Here is a 21,996-nt window from a genome sequence, read left to right as displayed (position 1 = left end):
ATCATAGTTTCCAAGACTGCTGAACAGGCAGTCTCCATGATAACTAATTGTCAATCAGATGCAAGGAAATATACTTTGCTTATGATACATTGATTTCTTTTCTACCCTTGACCACCACTGTTATCAGTAAAAAAAAAAAATCTTTATCCAGTCTGCAATTTGAGATTAATTTGGAGTTTTATCCCTGTTTCTTATAGAAAATCCAGAGCCTTGACAAGTGATGAATCAATCCTTGTCTCTGCCCTTTCTGAGGCTTCAGTTTATAGTGTAGGGAGTGTGAGAGAGGTGGGGCAGAATATTCACACATTCATAAAAATCAGGAGGAAAAAAAAATTCCTGATCCAAATGGGTCTATTACAATGATGATAACAATATTAGCCTCTTGGAGATTCCAGAACCAACCACATCAGGGGATTCAGGGGTTAAAGAGGAATCACAGTGACTTGATGTTCAAATAAGACAGGGTATTCAGAGGGATGCCATTGTTTGTTATGATACCAGTCCGAGTTTAGTTGGGGCACTGGTGCAGAGACCGTAGGCCTCTAAACTGGGATCTCACACCAAGTTGGGGTAAGAAATCTTAAAGAAGCTACTGGGAGCATCCAAGAAAAGGACTTACTCATGTTCAAACCATTAAAAAAATGGTAGAAATGTCATCAAGTTTCTTCTTGAATATATTTAATGTTGAAAAAAATCACTACTATCACTGAAATTTCCTGCCTCCATCTAACTATTGCTTCTGAAACTGTCAGTAGGATCAAATACAACAAATATAATCCTTTGATTTGAATCCTTTGCATTATAATCCTTCAAAATTATAAAAGCAACTCTCACACCCTTCCCCAAGGGAGTTATCATCTCTGAGACTGTGCCTCTCTGGGTATAGCCCAGGATGACTTTGTCTTATTAAGACTAAAAGTCCCAAATCTTGTGGTGATAATTATTTCTACCCTGGCCTACCTGATTCTTCATTTGGGCAGTTGATTCTTTGCATTTGTGTGTTGGATTTTTATGTTAACTCTTGTTAAATTTCACCTTTCTCCAATCAACTCAATTAAACCAGTTAAGACTTTTTGAATTCAGTCTTAATGTTATTACCTCAAATTATTATAAACTGATAAGTTTGCTATGATGTTTGTTTCTAGTGTTTCATTAATGATATAGTATATTTAAGTGTTTTTGCAGATCAAAAAACCATTTGCAAAAAACACAAAGAAGAAAGAACAGGAGGGAAAGTAGGAAAAAGAAGAACTGTCCAGAACCATGGACAAGTCCCTGGGATACCACACTAGAAACCTCTTTCAGATTTAATTTATATTTCAGTACCAATGATTTCTCTTGATATCACCATTCTCTCCCAGGCCATCTTCCCCACACTACCCATTCTATCGTCTTTTCACCATCTTGACTCCTTGATGAACCAATTCAGTATTACACTGTTCTCTTCTTGCAGTCCTAGCACTCAACATTTCACTCACTGGGGGCTGCTAAGTCTTTGTCTTGAATCATTCCCACCTCCATCTCTCAGTTTCAGGGATTTTCTATAGCTGTCCTTGTCCAGAATGTTCTGCTTCCTTGACTCCCTGGCTTCCTTTAAATCCTAGATAAAAGCCCATTTTCTTCAAAAAGCCTTTCCCACTCCCTCTTAATTTTAAGACCTTTCTATTTTTCATTATGTCCTGTTTATTCTGCACAAATTTTTGTTTTCTCATTAGATTATGAGATCATTGAGTGCAGAGCCTGGCTTGGCTTCTACCTCTTGTTATTTCCCAGAGCTTATCACAATGCCTGGCACAAAGTATGTGTTTAATGAATATTTATTGACTGAGTGACTCAGCCTTTCTGCATCTTGATAAATGGTATTAAAAGTTCACTGACATGGAGTCTATCTGTAGACAATAAAACTCTTCCAGTTAAGTTATGCTGGTCCTTAAGGGACAAGTTTTTGCATAGAGTCCATTGCTGGCTCATATTCAGAATCTATCCATCTTGTTATGATTTATCAAAGCTTATTATCTATTATCAGAACCAGAATATCAAGACAATTTGGTGGTTGAGTAGTTAGAGAACTAGACCTGGAAGACTTGAGTTCAAATCCAGCATCAGACAATACTAGATGTCCCCTATCAAGTCATTTAAGCTCTACATGCCTCTTTCCCCAACTGTAAATGTTTATCTATCTTGCAAGGTTATTGTAAGAATCAAATGAAATAATAGTTGTAAAGCACAGTGGTAAGTACATAGTGGTTGTTACATAAAAAGTGATGGAGAGAGTAAGAACCCAACAAAAGACCAGATCTCTTCCATAGGAAGAAGCATTAACAGGAAATGGCCTTTGTGAATTTAAGTGGGCTTTTTTTGAAGTGGGTCCTTGCAAGATTATATTGATGCCACAGTTACTGTATACCAGCCATCTGGAGATCGTGATAGACCAAGGTAGTTCCTTAATTATATAATTATATAAGACCCCCCCTTTCTTCTTGTTAATCTCAACTCATTAGGACCTTAATCTGCCTTATGCTGTCTTTCCCCTTGTTCATTGTGAGTTCTGCCCACTATTATTTCACCTTGTTCATCGAGGATTCATTGGGAACTTTGCCTGTCTTATGGTGTCATAATAAAGCTTTTTGGCCCTTGACTGTAAGATGGCCTGGACCTGTGAATTTTTTACAGATGACTCCATGCATTGTAGTGTTCTTGAATCTCCTCAGTGGTACTTATCATCATCAACATTGTTCTGTCCAGGAGAAAATGTCCCTCTTATGTTGACACAGACCACTTAACAGCTATTCTTTAGTTTCATTTATTCAAGCAGATCTTAATGTATCTAACTTTCATCTAGCCTTCATCAATTCATTGGATGACATAATGAATAGATTTCTAGATTTGCAATTAAGAAGATTTCAGATCTTTACTAATTCCCTGATCCCAGGCAAAGCCTGGATCTTGCTATTTTCACTTTCATCATCTGTAAAATGTAACTATAATAGCTATTATTGACCTTAATGATATATTGTGTGTATATACATACATACATATATATATATATATATATATATATATATATATATATATATATATATATATATATATATATATATATATATATATAAAGTTCTTCCCTAATATTTTCAGGCTATTGTGTTTATTTCCACCTTTTCATTAAAATGACCTGATTTCCTCCACTGTAAGGAGGAAGTTGAACCTAAAAAACTGGTTCTAATCACTAATAGGGTAACCAGACTCAATCTTGGGGTCTTTAACAATAATCTCTGTTGTCCCAACTCAGAGAAACAGTCTCTAAAGAGGCTTCCCAGCCTTCTACGAGAACAGAAATGATCAAAATTAACTAGCCATAAAGTTAACCAATAAAAGTCATGGGATTAGTATATCAGTTTCTTTATTTACCAAGTTGGGAAAACCCATATTCTCAGTTCCTATAAACTCTTATAAAATTCCATTATCTCATGGTAAAGTTTCTACTGTGGGTTCCAAGGATGAGTCAGTGTTGACTGAGCTCTTCTTTCCCTATGACGTCTTCTCACTGCCTCATCTTTGCACTCTCTCCTGGCCTGTGCCCATGCCTTTCAGCACAATTCTGAGGTTCCTTGGCACTACCAGTCTTAAAGCTCCCAACTTCTGGTTTGACATTGGAAATTAATCAGCAGATTTATGGTCTCTCTTTTCCAGGAGTCCTAAAATCAACTTTCTAACAACAGGCTTCCAAAATGGTCTTTATTGTTTTCCCCAAAATTAATGCTATATTCCTCTTGTTTGTAAGCCTTTGAGGTTTATTTTTTTTTCCTTTGTTTTTTTTTCTCCTGAGAAGGCAAGGGACAAGGACTATGCAAACCTTTTCAGAAATACTCATAATCTTTTCATTCTTTTCCATATTTCAACAAATTCTAATTGAAACCTAGGGAAGCTATGATCTGTATATGCTGCTGAGTTAAGAGATCACATGAGTACACAAACACACACATACACACACACCTCTCTGATTTTTATTTACCTTTTTCCCTTCTTCTATGCTTCTGTTATATTATGTGGTTATTTCAGCAACAGTCACCTATTTCCATTTGCTTCCTCATCCCTACCATCATGTCCACATGCTCTAGGCTAAAAGGATGTGTGAATCTAGACCACATAAATGTTCTTCCCAGGGGAGAGAGAGAGAGAGAGAGAGAGAGAGAGAGAGAGAGAGAGAGAGAGAGAGAGAGAGAGAGAGAGAGAGAGAGAGAGAGAGAGAGAGAATATATTTAAAAATTCAGGAAAAAATGGATCAAGGAAAGGTCCTTCAAAGTCCATCCAAAAGAAAACTAGTGTCAAATTGGATGATGCTTCATTTCCAAGTTATTCAGTCTCACTACAATTCCCCAAGCTTATCTTTCTGAACTAGAAGCTTTCACCTTCCTCAGAGAGCCTAATGCTCCTACTATCTGCTGCTGAGTTGGGATTTTAAATTGGAGCCACTCACTATAACAATTGGAATGAGGGTTCCCTGAGTTCAAGAAATCTGAAAATGAGGAAAAGACTTGATTAGGTTCTCCTACTTCTTTCAATTTCTTCATTTGATGGGAAATGGCTCTCCAAATGACAGAATGTGACAACTTTACACTAGGAGGAAAAAGGAAATCTATGCAAAATTTGCATATATCCAAAGTAGATTTAATTAAGGATAGCCTCTGCAGCTGCCTGGAGATTGCAATAGGGATACTGCTCACCTCAAAATATGTACCTCAAAATGTATCAAACTCCATTGCTGTGACTTCTCAGCTTCCCTGTTTGTATAAGAGTTGCATGTCTGATGTGTCTTAGAGATGATCCCTCATTTGGGGTGGGAGGAGAGAGAAAAGTGAATTCCAGAATGGTGGAGCAGAGGGACAAAGGTTACCTTCATTTTCCAAAGCATCTTTGAAAAAAGTAAATTAGTTGAGAAGGATGAGAACATCAGAAGAGAATGTTCTCTGATTCACCCAAGCTTAGCTAATAAGGAAAATGTGAAGCATCCATGATGCTATAGGACTGGAGGGTGAGGTATGGACTTTGTCTATTAATTTATTTTAAGAGAGAGAGAGAGAGAGAGAGAGAGAGAGAGAGAGAGAGAGAGAGAGAGAGAGAGAGAGACTCTCAGCAGGGTTTGAAGGTAAAATCAAAAGACCAAGGGACAATCAGTACTGATGGGAGGAATACCAATTACACTGTAAAATCTCAGGAAATGACCTTTGAGTTCTTTTCTTAAATGAAATTAATAACTATCTATGTTTATACACACACATAGCCAACACTCTGACCTTGGACATTTCAAATGGTAATCCAAATTTGTCAGAAGATAGAACATTATCTACAAATATACAAAGATCCATATTGGTAGTATCCCTAATAGACTGTAAGCTCCCTAAAGATAGACTGTATCTTAACAAAATGTGTATTTCTCCCAATATCAAGCACAGAGCTTGGCCCACAATAGACTCTCAAGAAATGTTTTTTAGGTTGAACCAAACTGAAGCTTGGATTCTGGCTCCAACTCTTCCACTGAATTACTGTGCAATTTTGATCAAGCACTTTCCTTACTAGGTCTTAGTTTGTTTGTGAAATGAAAAGTTTAGTCCCTGCTTTATCGGCCTTGAAGACCTTTTGGAAAAGTAGAATGAGAAAATGGTGATGATTCTATAGGGGAAAATAACAACAAAGACAACAAAAATAAAAATAATAACTAGCATTGGCACTATGTTAAATTCTTAATATATATTTCATTTGATCTACACCACAACCAGGGATGAGGGAATGGAGTTGCTATTATAGATAAGGAAATTGAGGAAGACAGAGGTGAAATGACTTGTTTACAGTCACAAAATTAGTAATTATCTGGGCCTGGATTTGAACTCAGATCTTCTTGATTTCATTATTAGAACTCTTAAAAATGGGCACCTAACTGTCTCTAAAATCTGTGCTCTGTGGTCATCAGAACCATGGTCATCCACATTATTTTCACCTTAATAAGATTTTCTTCTCTTCAGAATTCAATACATTTGGGGAAAAAATAAAAAATTATAAATTAATATATGTATAAAATCGTGTGATTCCATTCTTCAAAAGGGAGAGTCCAAGTTGCTAAATTTCAGATCCTACTCCATGTATTGCATTGAGATAGATGTGTTAAATGGGTCCATATTGGCAAGGACAAACATTGACTCTGATGCTTCAGCTGAGTCTCCTCCACATCTTTCTCAAGACCCCAAAATGACCACATACCCCTAATTTCATTGCCCTTGGTGATCAGACTAAGAAAAAGAAGATAAAACCCAGCCATAGAACAGAATCAGTCAAGAATTATTTTTTTTCCTGGGAATCCACCATTAAGCTATGGCTACCCAGGGCCATGATAGGGGTGGAAAACTGGAAAGGAGGGACAGCAAGGGAGGTACTGTTTAATTCAGTAATAAGTTTTCTACCTGTGCACAGAGCCTCATAGACTATCTGAACACAAAGAATGTCAGAGCTCCAAGGGATCTTAGAAATAAACACTACAGCATTCCCATGGAATATGGAAGGACTGTGAGTCCCAGGAAGTCCATGATAAAAACGCACTCTTGTCTTTATTTCTAGGTTCAGTATTCATGCCTGTGCAATTTCTTATTAACTCTCAATAATGCAAATTTCCATGAATAAGTACTGGTTGCATAAAGCCTCATATTCTAGACTTCCTGGCCTACCCATAATCAGCATCCTAAGGCTTGTTTTCTTGCCAGCACTGGGTTGTTGCCATGGAAACGCAAATCTGATAAATGGAAAGCCCTGATTGGACAATAGGGAACTGCCCCTAAACTTCCCTGAGGAAGATAGTTCATGGTTGTCTCTATGGTCTAGATGGTCGCCATAGTAACTATTCTCCAATCTGATGCAAGGAATACATCTTGTTTTTGATAGGTATAAGTGCTATTCTCCCTTGCCAACATTACCATCAGTAAAAATGTCCCTTACCCAATTATCAATTTAAGACCCATTTAGAAAAATCATTCCTATTTCTTGTAGCAAATCCAGAGCTTTGTGAAATAATGAATAGACTCCCCCAGACCTTGCCTTCTTTAGGGGTTCAGTATAATTGTGGAAAGAAGGGCAGTGAGGGAGGTGAGAATGGAATATGCACATATTCATGAAAAAAGAAGGAAAGATTTCCTGACTTGAATGGGCTAAATGTGATGGTAATAGCCTAAGCCTCTGGGAGCCCCAAAACCATCCAGGTCAGGAGATTCAGGAGTCCTATCCAAATGAGGCAGGACATTTAGAGGGATGTCACTGTTCTAATAAAAGTCCCAATTTAATTGAAGAGCCAGTGGTAAAAAAAAAAATCTAGGCCTCTAAACCCAGACAGGGTTGGATAAGAAAGATGAAAGAGGCTAATGGGGCCATCCAAGCAAAGATTCAGATTCAAATCAGAGAGAAAAGGCAGAATGGTCATCAAGTCCTTGCTTGAATACCTACAGTGATGGGTAACTCACTACCTTTCAAAGCAGGCTATTGCACTTTGGGTGGTATGTTAACTAGCCAGGTTATATCTTTTTCTTTGTCTTTCTGTCTCTGTGTATCCTTGGTGTCTATCTCTCTGTCTCTATCTCTCTGTGTGTCTCTCTCTGTTTCTGTCTCTCTCCTTTGTCTCTGTTTATCTGTGTCTGTCTCTCTGTCTCTGTGTCTCTCTGTTTCTGTCTCTCTCCTTTGTCTCTCTGTTTATCTGTGTCTATTTCTGTCTCTGTCTCTATGTGTCTCTCTCCTTTGTCTCTGTTTATCTGTGTCTGTCTCTCTGTCTCTGTTTATCTGTGTCTGTGTCTGTCTCTCTTTTTCTCTGTCTCTCTTTTTCTCTCAGTCTCTGTCTGTGTCTCTGTCTGTCTCTGTCTCTCGATGTCTCTATGTCTCTCTGTCTCTCTCTGTCTCTCTCTGTGTCTGTCTGTCTCTCTGTCTCTCTCTCTCTCCCTCCCTCCCTCCTTCCCTCCCTCCTTCCTTCTCTTCCTCCCTCCCCCCCTTTCTCTCTCGATTTCCTATTTCTCTCCTTTTTTTTGTCTCTCTTCCTTCTCCTCTTCCCTGTCTCTGTGTTTCTGTGTCTCTCTGTCTCTGTTTGTTTTTCTGTGTGTGTGTGTGTCCCCTATTTCTACTTACTTTCCCCCCTACTGCTATAATAAGTGGATGACTAATTCCAGCAGCTATCAATCACCTGCTTCCCTTTGTCTCCCCACCTCATATCCACATGCTCTGAGTCTAGGACACAAGGATGCATTTTCTAAGCTTTATTTGGGAAGAAAGAAGAAAACAAAATTTTAAGAATAATAAGAAAAAGGAGGGTCCACACAAAAGAGACAATTCAAGTGTTTTATCTTATTGTAGTTCTAGATTAAATTCTGGATTGGGAGCCCCAAACCACGGCCTCTCCCTCCCTCATGAAGCTGGAATGATAATGGTCCCTGATGTTCAAACTATCTCCTTCTGAGCTGGGATTCTAAATCAGAGCCACTCACTGAAACAATTGGGACTATGGATCCCTGAATTTAAGGAATTTGAAAATGAGGAAAGGACTTCATCAGCTTCTTCTACTCATTTCAATTCCTTCATTTGGTGGCAAATGACAGATTAGGAGACAATCTTACAGTAGGGAAAGGAAAAAAGGAAATTCATCAAATGGTCCTTGTGTCCAAAGGAGATTTATTTAAGGACTATCTATGCATCAGGCTAGAAATGGGATTGAGAGTACTGGTCACTTCAAAATGTGTCTCCAAAGGGAGCAGATCAAATCTGATTGCCCCCAAACTACATTTCTGTGACTTCCCAACTTTACTTTTTTTTTTTGTATAGGGGTTCCATATCTGATATAGCTTAAGAGATTCCATCTGGGAAGGAGGAGGGAGAGAGAAGTGAATTCCAGGATTATGATTCAACATAAGCTTTAAAGTATTTGAACACAGTAATTGTTTGAAAGGAATGAGAACATCCGAAGAGAATGTTCCCTGATTTATTCAGGTTAGATGACAAGAAGGATGTGAAGGTTCTTCTCCATGGTTCCAGGAGGTTGTCAAGGTCCAGTTGTAGATTTTATCTATGAAGTTATTATAGGGTAAAGATGGGAAGACCTTCTTAGTTAGTTTTAGGGGTGAAAACAAAAAAGCAAAGAACAAGCAGTATTAATGGGATGCTTGAGAAATATCAGTCAGATGCTCAAAAAGTGGCCTTGAGTTTTTCTCTGAAGGGAGGTCAATAGATACTTATGTTTGTTCTCACACACACACACACACACACACACACACACACACACAACTATAGAACTTTACTTGTAAAAGTGTTAACTCAAATTCAGTAGGAAATACAAATCTTGTGGTAGTTCATGAACTGCAAGCTCCTTAAAAGTAGTGAGACTATATTGAACAAAATTTGTATCTTTCCCAGCATCAAACACAGGGATCAGCATACCCCAAAAATGTTAAGTTCAATGGATTTTTGACATTAATTCTAGTCCCAACTCTTCCACTGAATTATCATGTGACTTTGGGCAAGAACTTCCCTTAATGAGTCTCCATTCTTCATTTGTGAAATGGGAGTTTAGATCTCTATCCTACCTACCTCCCAGACCTCTTGGAAGACTAGAAAGAGAAAATGGACATGATCCAGGAAGGGAAAATAAGAACAATGATAATGATAATAACAATAACAATAAAATCTAGAACAAGCTTCATAAACATTAACCCACTTGATCCTCCCAAACAACTCTGTGAGGTAAGTGCTTTTATTAACCCATTTCATAGATAAGGAAACTGAGGCAAGCAGAGGTTAAGTGACTTACCCAATGTCACACAGTTAGGAAGTCTCTAAGATTTGATTTGAATTCAGATCTTTTGGACTCCAGGACCAGAATTTTCTTCACTGAGGCATGTAGCTCTGTGGTCCTCTGTGGTCATCAGAGGCCTTGTTCATCCCTGTTATTTTGACTTTAAAAAGTTTTTCCCTCTTTCCCTTCAGAACACAACCAGTTTGTCCACACATGGAAAATTTTAAGTTAAGACATGTATAAAAACTTGTCATTCTATTCCCTAGACAGAAGAGCTCAAGGAGATTAATACCAGTTGTTATGCCATGTCTTGCAATGAGACAGTTGTGCTGATTCTCGGTCATCTCCCAACCTTCCTCATAACCCAGAGGCCACAGAACCCCTCTCTTTCCCTTCTACCTTAAGCTCCCTTGGATGGTCAGGAAGATGGAATATTTTCAGAAGAACAGAATGACTCAAGTTTTTTTTTAAGAAATTCTCTATGAAACTGGCTACCCAGGACCATGGTGGAGGTAAAGAATTAGAAAGGAAAAAGAGCTATTGAGTGCTAGTTAATTCAATAATAAGATCTTTACCTCTGAACAGCAATTAATGCACAAAGAGTTAGAATATCATCATAAGAAGAAACATCCTTCAAATAGAAAGCAAAGAATGTCAAAACCTAAAGGGACATTAGAAATAAATTACTACAGCCTCTTTAGGTAACTAGAAAGGGCTCTGAATCTCAGAAAGTCAATGGTAAGATGCAGACAATATAATACCCTAGCCTGCTCTCTCCTAGATCGATGTTCTTGCTGCTGCATTCTGCTTTCACTATAGCAGATTCTCATGTCTGATCACAGAGCGCCCCGTAAAGCCCAGAGTCACACACTCCAGAATGCCTGGGCTACACTGGACCAGCATCATGAAATTGATTTTCTTGCCAACTCTGGGAGGTTTCCATGGCAACAGAAGTCTGGAAAATGGAAAACTTTGATTGGACAACAGACCATTGATAGCTCAGATATCTTCTTAATCCTAAAATTCCCTGAGGGAGATAGATCATAATTTTCAAGATTGTCCAGTCAATCTTTATGGTAATTATCTTCCTATCAGATGCAAATAATATTCTGCTTATCATAGATGAATGTCTTACCCTCCCACCATGAATTAAAACATTCCTAATTCTTTAATTTTAGACCTAATTTGGTGAGTTATTTTTATTTCTTATAGAAAATTCATAACCTTATGTAGTAATGAATAAACTCTAATCCCTGCTTTCTCTAACAGTTCGCTCTAATTTAGGGAACTAGACCAGAGAATGAAGAGGGAATAGAATATGCAAACATTCATTTTAAAAATTAGGTAAAATTTCCTGAACCAAAAAGGCTCATAACAATGGTGACCGTCTAGACTTCTTGAAAGTCCTGGAACCATCCATTTCAAGGTCCTTAGGGGCTAGAGAGCATCCACATGGCATGCTGTCCCAAAAGCAGAATATTCAGAGCAATGTCACTATTATGACAGCAGCTCCACTTTAGTAGGAAAATTGGTCCTAATTGGCATCTAAACCAGGATCTCAGATAGGGATAGAAAAGTAGAAAAAGGGTAATGGGATCATCCAAGGAAGGGAAGCTACTCAGTAGCAAGCCAAAGAGAAAAGGCAGAATCCTCTGCTTGAATATCTACTCACCACCTCTCACTACTCACTACCTCTCAAAGCAAAGTTTTATAATGTCTTCTACTGGTTGTGATCATATTTATCAACATCCCTTTTAAATGTGATAACAAGAACTGGATATTATTATATTCCACCTATGATTAACCACTCATCTCCTGGGATTCAATCTGTGTCTCTCTGGATTCAGTTCTGACTTGGTTTGGCTTTTTTTTGGCTGCCATAACACATTTTTGACAATTTTAAGCTTGTGGTAAGCTAAAACCCCAGATTTGTACACCAACAGGCCTCCCTTTCCCTTTATTTCTGCAGTTGGTTCTTTGCATTAATATATAAGACTTTTATATTTATGCCTTTATTAAATTTCACCACTTTATAGTCTACCCATCATTTAAGTCTTTTGAAATATTATCTTACTGTTATCTATCATAACAAATTCTTATGAGCTACAAATCTGATTCCTTGGTGTCCCTAGCTTCATTTATTGATATAATACAGTTAAAATACTTTTTTTACATAATTCATGAAATTCCGCAAGCCATAATAAATTTTCTCCAGGTTCCAGACATATCCTTGCTATGGATTTCCAATCATTCGGGGTTAGGACTTCATAAGACAAACCATCTAGTAACATTTTGACATAAGCTGATGTAGCCCCATAAAGGGTACAACCTTTTTTCAAATCCTTAATTTTATTCAAATCTAAAGGTGCATATCTTCTCCTTTTTTTACCTACAGAGTCAGTATTTTCAATCACAGGATATGCATGTATAAAATCACTTATATCCTGTCCTTCTCTCTTAGCTTTAACCAATGCTTTTTCTAATCTTGTCATAGGCTTAGGCTTCTTCACAGGCAATTTTGTTTGTGTTTCTGCCTCTTCCCCTCTTTCTTCCTCCATCTCTGAAGGTGGGGTTGATGTGGGCCTGTCAATAATCTGTTCTCTAGGCAGGGTTGAAGCTTCTTCAAGAGAATCATACCATAATTCCTCATTTAAATCCTCTTGCTCTAGGGAAAGATCTTGATCTTTCCTTTTTTCCTCACACTTCCTCCTCTGTTCATTTTTAGAACTTTTCCTTCTCCTACAACTTGCTTGATAGTTTAAGGCTAATTGAACTATGTTGTAGATATAAAATACTTCTGCAGAAATTGAACGAGGCCCATTTTTTGCTTGAAATTCTTTCATTTCATATCCCACTAGCTTCCATTTATCTACATCTATCTTTTCTTCCTCTAAGAACCAAGGGGATGTGTGTCTTAATGCAGCCAAGAGTTTAGCAATCTGTACCCAGGTTACAAGTAAACTCTGCTCCTCAATTATGTTGATTATACTCTCTATAGTACCACTCCTGAATGGGGGTGGAGCTGAGGTTACTTCTGGGGCTGGGGTTGAGTCGGCTGAGGTCCAGGGATTGAATATAGCTAACATCTGCCCCATTTCAGCTATAAGAGATTCCTGGTTTAGCCCTTAACAAGTTAAGTTCCTTATTTATCTATTAGGCAGTTAACCTATCTAATTATTACCTTCTATTTACCACTTTCTAAATCTCTTCTCATCATCTGGCAATTACATTGGAATTGTTTGCACTGGACACACCCCTATTGGTTTAAAAGGCCTGTATTCTCCCCAAGTGTAATCCATTCTTGCTATCTGATTGCCTTTTGACTCACTTATCAGGTAATCCCTTTCTGCCATGTGATTGCTTTTCTGCTGATTGATTAAATCAGAGTCCTGGCCTTCTAAAGGCTCTTTAGGTGTAACATCAGCTGCCATCATGCCCCAAGTCTTTTTTGCCTGGGGCCCTGGACCTGGGCCCCTCATCCTATTTCCCTGAATTAGTTTACACTCTGATGCCCAATGGAGTCCTCTGTTGCATTTTGGACATGGGGTTTTAGGTCTTCTCTCACCCTGTCTTCTCACTGTATCTCCATATCTACACTGAGCTCTTAGATGCCCAATTTTTCCACATTGAAAACATCGCCGAGTTTCTCTAGAAGGCCCTTGCCAGGAGGGACCCTGTCTTTCCACATTCATCATTGTCCGGGTGTAAAAAGCATTTGTTCCCACTGTAGCACAGCGTCTTATGATCTCCTCTAAAGGAGCATCTTTGTCTAATCCCCATATAATTCTTTTGCAAATCTCGTTGGCATTTTCCTTAGCCAGATGTCTGGTCATTATTTCTGTAGCTGAATTTTCTCCAATAGTTCTTTTGACAGCAGTTTGCAAACGTCCCACAAAATCTGCAAAAGGTTCATTGGGACCTTGCTGTATTTTAGTGAAAGCCTCTCCACGATCTTTCTGTCCAGGAAGGACACCCCAAGCTTTTATTGCAGCCTTAGCAATTTGTTCATATATTGTCATGGTATAATTAATCTGTTCCGAATTCTCTCCATATTGACCTTCACCAGCTAAGTGCTCAAAAGTGAATTGTGTGTTAACTCCTATTTCCAAATTGCAGGGATTGAATATAGCTAACATACTTTGAAGATCTGAAAGCCCCTTATAAAAAAGTCAAGAAGAGGAAGAAAGAAAAGAAGGAAGAGAAAGAACAACCAGCCAAGACCAAGGACAAATCCCAGGACCACCAGACAAAACACCTTCCTTAGCTCTGCTTTATATTTCAAAAATAATGATTTTTCTTGGTATCATTATTTTCTCCCCACTCACTTCTTCAGTCATCCTCTCCTCTTTTCTTCATCTTTACACCCTAGTGAGCCAATTCAATTCTACCCTGGCCTTCTCTCTTCAGTCATTAGTCCCCTTATCATTTCACCAATTGAACCCTGCTAAGTCTCAAACTTGAGTCATTCCCACAATTCATCTTCTCTCCTCCACATGAAAGTAAGTAAAATCACACAACTTCAACTGGGGTCATTGGTGCTTGACAATCCTACTCTACTTTTGTTATTAACTTACTGTCTAACTTACTGTACTTCCTCAAATTTCCCATGACTCCCCCTCATCACCCTCTCAGTTGAGAATTGTCTCATATGTAATAGAAAAAAAAATCAAGGCCTTTAATCTAAAGCTATGTCTTCTCCATTCTTCCTCATCTTCTATCACTCTGATGACTTCCTCTTCTATCCTCTGTCCTGAGGTAGATTTGCCCCTTATTGAAGCTAATTCCCCTACCTGCTCAGGAGATCCCATTTTTATCCTAGCTCCCTCAAAAGATTACCCACTCTGTTATCCCTACTCCATTACTTATTTTCAACATTTCCCCATTTACTGTTCATTCCCTACTGTCAACAAACATGACCACATGTCTCTCATCCTGAAAAGCTCTTATTCGACCCTTCCATCCCCATTAGCTATCATCCTATATCTCTTTTCTTTCCTTGTGATGAATTCCTTGGAAAGGCCATCTATAATAAATACTTTCATTTTCTCTCCCCTTAACCCCTTATCACTCCACCAAAACCACTGTTTCTAAATTTCCCAATGATTTCTTAATTGTTAAATCCAATGGCCTATTCCCAATCTTCACTTTCCTTGATCTCACTGCAGCTTTTTATATTATTGACTACCTTCTCCTCTCTTCATATGCACTTTCTTTAAGTTTTCATGACATTATTCTCTCCTGGTTCTCCTCTTACCTATCTGAACACTTTTCAGTCTCATTTACTGGATTTCCATCAAAATCATTCTCTCTGTTTCCCACGGGATCTTTTCTTTTCTCCCTCTGAACTCTTTTACTTAGTGATCTTATCAGCTCCCTTAGATTTAAATATCATCCCTGTGCTGACAGTTCTCAAATCTATTTATCTTAAACTCAACATGTCCAAAACTAAACTCATTACGTTTTCTCCTAAATTCTCCCCATTCCTAATTCCCTTGTTATTGTTAAAGGTAACAGATACTGCCAATTCCTCAGGCTCTCAGCCTAGTTCAGAAGGACTCCTCACTTTCTCTCACAGCTCAACTCTTTCCCTCTTTAATCCATCCTCAGTCACAAAAGGAGTTCACTGAAAGTAGGATTCTGCTGTGCGGTCCAAAGACTACCAAAAAGAAAAATCCAAGACTGAGCCCCAGTGGCCCTATGTACCTCCATAGGTCAATTCTCAAGAAAACTTGGGTCTTCCTGACCTTGTTGGTTACTCCCTCCCAGAATCTACCATCTTAAGAGTCTAGAACTTGGGATTGGCTCTAGTAGGAAGTAAATTTAATCAGGATAAATGTAAAGTCTTATGCTTGGTCTCAAATAATCAATAACAGAAGGACAAGACAAGACAGATATGAAGAAATACCATTTTCTTTTTAAAATTTATTTATTTTTAACATTCTTTTCTTTTTAAATTTTGATCTCTAAATTTTCTCCCTCCTCACCACTCCTCTACCCACTAAACAAACAAACTGATATTTAATAAATATGAAATTATGCAAAACATATTCCATATTAGTTATATCACAACCAAAAAAAAAGGGATGGGGGGGAGGTTTAAATAAATAATAAATATGGCCAGAAATAAATATATTCCAATTGGTCTTTAGAGTTCATCAGTTCTCTCTCTGAAGTTGGAATGTATATTTTCATCAGTAATCATCTGGAATTGTCTCAGATCATTACATTAATCATCATTACAACATTGTAGTTATTGCACAACAGGATTTCACAATCCTTCTCACTTCATTTTGCATCAGTTCACATAGGTCTTGCAAAGTTTTGTTACTGGCTTTTTTTTTCCCCCTGAAGTCACTCCTCTGGTCATTTCTTATAACATAATAGAGCTCCATTACAATCACAAGCCAGTTTGTTAAGTCCCCAATTTCTAATGCTTTGCCACTACAAAAAGAACTACTTTAATATTAAAAAAAAAAAAAACAGAAGTTCTTTTCCTTTGATATCTTTTGAATACAAGCATAGTAATAGCATTATTGGGTCAAAGTATACAGTTTTATAGCTCTTTGGGCATAGTTAGAAGTTGTTCTCTAGAAGGGCTAGACCAGTTCTTAATTCCACCAACAGTTTATAAGTGCACCTATAGTTCTCATTCCATCCAATATTTGATATTTCTGTTGAATGTGAGGTGGCTCCTCAGAGTTTTTTTATTTGTGTTTCCCTAATAGTTATTTAGAGCATTTTTTCATATAATTATAAATAATTTTGATTTCCTTTTTTCTTTTTTTTTTTCTTTTTTCTTTTATCTGAGGCTGGGGTTAAGTGATTGCTCAGGGTCACACAGCTAGGAAGTGTTAAGTGTCTGAGAACAGATTTGATTTTGGGTCCTTCTCAATTCAAGGCTGGTGCCACCTACTGCCCGATTTCCTTAAAAAAAAAAAAACCTATCTATTCATATACTTTGATCATTTATTAACTGGAGAAATGCATCTTATTTTTATAAATTTGATTTACTTTCTTACATATTTGAGAAATGAGACTTTTATTAGAGAAATTGTCTATCATACCTTTTAGCAAAATGTAATTTCTCTAACCATTTCTTTTAATTAGACTTAATTTTGCTTTTGTTTTATCTAAAATCATAATTGCTTCCCTTTTTTAAAACTTTGACTGAAATATAATAGGTTCTGCTCTAGTACTTCATTTTAAAACAAAATAGCATTTTTCTGAAGAAAAGATCTGGAGGTTGTCAAGAACTTTAAGCTCAATATGAGCCAGAGCTGTGACGCGACCACCAAAGGCACGGTTTCTCAGAAACAAGAGGTGAAAGTCTGAAAAGCTCAGCTAAAAGCCTTTGGGGAGATATAGGACCTTCAAAGCTCTCTCATGATGATGAAAGTATATAACCTTGAACTTGCTTCTGTCTCTTTTATGTCCATTCTTTCTTACTTTTTAGGGGAGATATCTATCCCATTGTGAGCTTTGGGATAATAGTCAAGAGAATAGGACAACAGGAGTGAAGTCCATATTGAGTTTTGCAACCATCCAATAAAGGAGAGAGAACTGAGAAATAACTCAGCAATTTCTTGACATCATCCAGCAGCACGAACTTGTTGGACCAATGTTATAGAGGAATCTTCCCAAGGTTCGAGTTAGTATGTGTATTCCCATGGGCTGAAGAGAGTGGATCATGCTTTTTCCAAGGCTGAGACCAGCTTATTACAGACCAGCTGATGACAAGGCTGCAGAGACACCAGTCCACAGGCAGGCGATGAGAAGAAACCCATTGAGATCCATGGTCAGGGCACTGTTACAGAGATCTGTCCTACAACAGGTAGCTGGGAAAGGACCATATTCTTCTAAGGCAGGTGGACAGGTGTAAGCACAAGCCTTGATGACCCAAGTCTTCTCACCTGGAGGAGCTAAAAACAAGAAAGAATGAGGATGGAACCCTGGACTCCATCCCTCCACAGGAGACACACCATGCATACTACACCTGCGTGGACAACACAATGTGGTGAAGTTGGGGCCACAAGACATATGCTAGCAAGCTAGAGCTGAGGTTAGGACTTAATAGAGATTGAGAGATCAAAAGAAGAGGGAAAGAAACACGGAGGGACTAGAGCTTCATACAAGCATAGATGGGAGATATTCAGAGTCTGAAGAGGTGAAGGAGTCATTTTATAGCGGCCCTAGAAGTACCCATCTAGGTCTGTTTCACCTGATCTAAGGCATGTAACCAATGGAAATTTATAAAATGAAGGAGTTGAATTTGCTCATAAGATCATAGATTTGGACCCTAAATGCTACTTAATCTATGGTGCTAGAATTCTTCTAGCCATGCTTTCTGTTGACCTGACCAAGGTGCCTATGACTTTGGGTGATTTTTAGGGGCCCTCAAGGACTTGACTCTTAAGAGATGATCTTTGAAGAGTTTAATTTCAGTCCCCACAGTAAAGGCCAGGGGAAAGGGTAGAGAAAGAAATAGTTTAAGCCAGGGACTTCCCAGTGCACCAACCCCAGCACCATGTTGACAAAGACCACCTTCCCTAAGTATTAAGCCAATGTAGATCCTAGGATGATATATTAGAGTTGGAAGATAGCTTAGGGGTCATTGAGTCGAGCCCTTTTATTCTACACATGAGGAAACTGAGATTGAGAGAAGTAATAATTAGTAAGTATATGAATAATATATGAATTATATGAATAAATATCTTTATTAATAGTTATAAATCAAACCCATACTTTCCCTCCCTTCCCTTGGGACTGGTCCCCAGGTAGATACTTACTTTCCCACGTGTTTAAGCAATATTTTGTTAGATTGTTACAATCTGTAGGCTTCAGGCAGTCACCAATCCCTATACACTCGTGACACTTCAAGGCCAGCACGATGGAGGCTACAATGGGAGACAAACATGTGAATCAATCAGAGTCTGTCCTTGGTGCAGCATGGGATCCCAGTGGAGAAAGAGAAGGCACCATAATAGCTTCAATACTAGGCTTAGAATCTGAGGAAGAGCCCAGAAGCCATGAGGAAAGGTCTACAGGGGTTCAGTGATTTACTGAAAATCACATAAATTGTAAATATCAGAGGCAAAATTTAAACTCAGATCCTCTGGCTCCACAGTCCATGTTCTTCCTCTGTATCATGATCTCAGTCAATAAATCAGTTAACAAGCATTTATTAAGTGCTTCCAGAGTCAGACAATCGGGGGTTCAAAAAAAGCCCAATCAGCCCTTGCCTTCAAGAAGTTCAGATTATAATATGAACTCCTATGTCATCAACAGTGGGAATCTTACTACATAAAGGAATAGAGAATGTGTGCCCCTTAAGAGCAGGAATGAAAGTTAGAAGAGAAGTGGGGAAGGTCTGAGTTCAAATCTAATCTCAGACACTTAATAGTTCTGTTACCCTGTCAAGTCACTTAATTTATATTCCTCAGTTTTCTCATATGTAAAATGGGAATAAGAGCACCTATTTCCTAGGGCTGTTACAGGAATAAAACAAGAGAATATTTGCAAAGCACATTGAAAAGCTTATAGTGATTTGAAAAAAAATGAATACAAGGGATAATGTTATAAAAAAAAATTACTCATGCATATATGCTGTCAAAAAAATTTTATAATTATAAAATTTAAAAAATAAATTAAAAAAGAAAGAAAAGCTTAAAGTGCTTTATAAATGTTAGCTATTTTCATTTTATTATTATAATATAGCATTGTTAATGTTATGTTATATTAATTATAATTATACATTATTTGTATACCTAGATCTTAGCATGTAGCTTGAATATGATAGATGTGTAATAAATCCTTGATGCATTGAATTGATAAACTTGATTAAAAATTGAATACAAATTTATTCAAAAAACTGAATAAAAATGGATTTTTTAAAGTGATAAAATTGAATGGAGCACAAATCTTGGAGTTAGAAAGATATGGACTCTAGTTGTTCCTATGAAAATTGCTGGCTACGTTATCATGGACAAGGTATTGACCCTCTCTTAGTATTCTCCAAGTAGTTCTCTAGGATTTTCAGTTCTGGTTGAGATGCCCTAACAATGGTGGAAGTTTCCACACCAGAAGTTCCTCCAGGAAGATGAAGGGAAAAAAAATTTCCTCAAATTCTGACATTCCATGAAAGTAATTTTAAATCTAAATTAAAATAAATTTTAAATTAATTAAAATAATTAATTAAGAAATTAATTATAAAACAATACTTTGGTATACATATAAAAATGGCATTTTGAGTGGGAAATGAAGGTGATAATATTGATAGCATCTCTTGGGAAAGAAGCCATTTGCAAACTGTAAAGTGCTAGCTATAGAAATAGGAGCTATTAATTTGGTAACCTCTTAAGGCAACCCTCCATTTTTAGTCAGTATAATTGTTAAAGTGCTTTCTTAACATTGAGGGGAAATGTATCTGACTTGAGCTCTCCTTCAGATCTCTATTCCTCCTAATGCTTTTTGGGGCTCTAGAGAAGATATTTTCAATGAATTCTTTTCAACTGGTTGCTTTACTAGTATGAATAGGAAAGAAGCATTAAAGATACTCTCTGCCCCCATCTATGAATTTATTTATCTTAGACTGGTAGAAAGAACACTCTAGCAACTCAATTCCAAAACCCTATGGTTCCAATTCTAATTCTTCCTTTGAATTGATGCCTGACCTTATCAGGTCATTCCTTTCCTGATCTTCAATTTCCTTCAATTTCTATAAATTTCTATAAAATGAAAAGAGTAAAAACTTGGCAGGAGTAAAATGAGTTGACTCCAGTTGGGGACAGTTGAGGAGAGGGAACATGCCCTTACCTGGAAATCTCCAAGCAGAAGCTAAATGACCAACTCTGGAGAAGGGATTCCTGTTCTGTGACAAGTTAGTCTAGATATCCTCAAAAGTCTTTTCTAATTCTGAAAGTCTATGTCATCTTGTAAGGCACAACAAGGGAAAGGAATGGAACAGGACAACAGATCTAGGGGACTGGGATAAAAAAGCTCCATGGGATACAGAAATTATGAGGTAGCTGGTGGGCATGGGAACAGGTAGATGGAGATCAGTGGTTAGAGTGGAGAGTAATATTTGTAAAATACTTAGCACAATATCTAGCACATAGTAAGAGCTTATATAAATACTAGCTATTGTTATTACATAGCAGGATTTCTCCTTTACTCATCACCTTATAGACCAGGGCTTCTTAAACTTTTTCCATTCACAGTCTCTTTTTGCTTGAGAAAATTTTACATGACACCAAATATACAAGATATATAAAATAGGTATGTAAATTAAATATTTACTGATTTTAAAAAAATCACAAAGAAATTAATTTTAAAACAATTCTTTGATATACATATAAAAATAGCATTTATTAAAGACTAAAGTAAATTTGAAAATTGATAAGACTGATATCCTTGTTTATGTTTACATAAAGAATTCAATCTTGGTAGCAGCTAGATGGCACAGTGGATAGAGCACCAGCCCTGAAGTCAGGAGAATCTGAGTTTAAATCTGTTTCAGACACTTAACACATCCTAGTTGTGTAACCCTGGGCAAGTCACTTAACCCCAAGTGCCTCAGCAAATAAAATTTAAAAATAAAAGAATTCAATCTTGGCAGAATATTTGATACCTTTTACAACTGCCAATTTTTTCTTGACTCCTATGTTTAATTATACAGTCCCACAATTTAACAAGCTATGCTCTAGACAACTTCCAATTTATCAATTTATTGAATGTAGTCTCCAGGACAGGACATAATATTCCAACTAGAACCATGGGGCCTTAGTGTGATTCCTAGACTACCATACCACTAGCTAAATAGCACAGCTGCTTTTATGATGGGAACTCACCTCCCTAGGATATGTGCCATCCACCCATCTCCCATACCTCTTACCTTGGTCCAACAGCAGCAGTAGAAGCAAGAGCTGGCACAATTCAGCTTTCATCTTGATCACTGAGTAGAAACTGCCCAGCTCTGGGATGGTTTTATACTATATGACCTGGGTTGGTCATCCTCTTTCCTTCCTTTCTTAATAAAAGAACTCTGCAAGGGAGGCTGACTCATAAGGTAAATGGCAAGACTCCTCTCTCTCACTAACTCTATCTCTGACTCTTCCTAGGTGTAGTAAGCCCAGAGGTCAGAGAAATTAACCCTGGATGACATGCTCAATCCACTCTCAGAATTGAAA

At 37.5% G+C, this 21,996-nt stretch overlaps 1 protein-coding gene across 1 annotated transcript; it reads right to left on the bottom strand.

The window, feature by feature from the left end:
• Positions 1–16,925: 16,925 nt before the first annotated feature.
• On the bottom strand, positions 16,926–21,753 carry LOC141552443 (lymphocyte antigen 6D-like). Its single transcript, XM_074284668.1, has 3 exons — positions 21,702–21,753; positions 18,598–18,705; positions 16,926–17,730 (listed from the first exon to the last, which is right to left on the bottom strand). The coding sequence occupies exons 1-3, from the start codon at positions 21,751–21,753 to the stop codon at positions 17,528–17,530; spliced, it is 363 nt and encodes a 120-aa protein (XP_074140769.1). The 3' UTR covers positions 16,926–17,527.
• Positions 21,754–21,996: the final 243 nt, after the last annotated feature.

The sequence above is a fragment of the Sminthopsis crassicaudata genome, chromosome 1 (assembly GCF_048593235.1).
Source record: "Sminthopsis crassicaudata isolate SCR6 chromosome 1, ASM4859323v1, whole genome shotgun sequence".
Lineage (NCBI taxonomy): Eukaryota > Metazoa > Chordata > Mammalia > Dasyuromorphia > Dasyuridae > Sminthopsis > Sminthopsis crassicaudata.
Note: the sequence above shows the minus strand (reverse complement) of the source record. Positions and strands in the feature narration are given on the sequence as shown.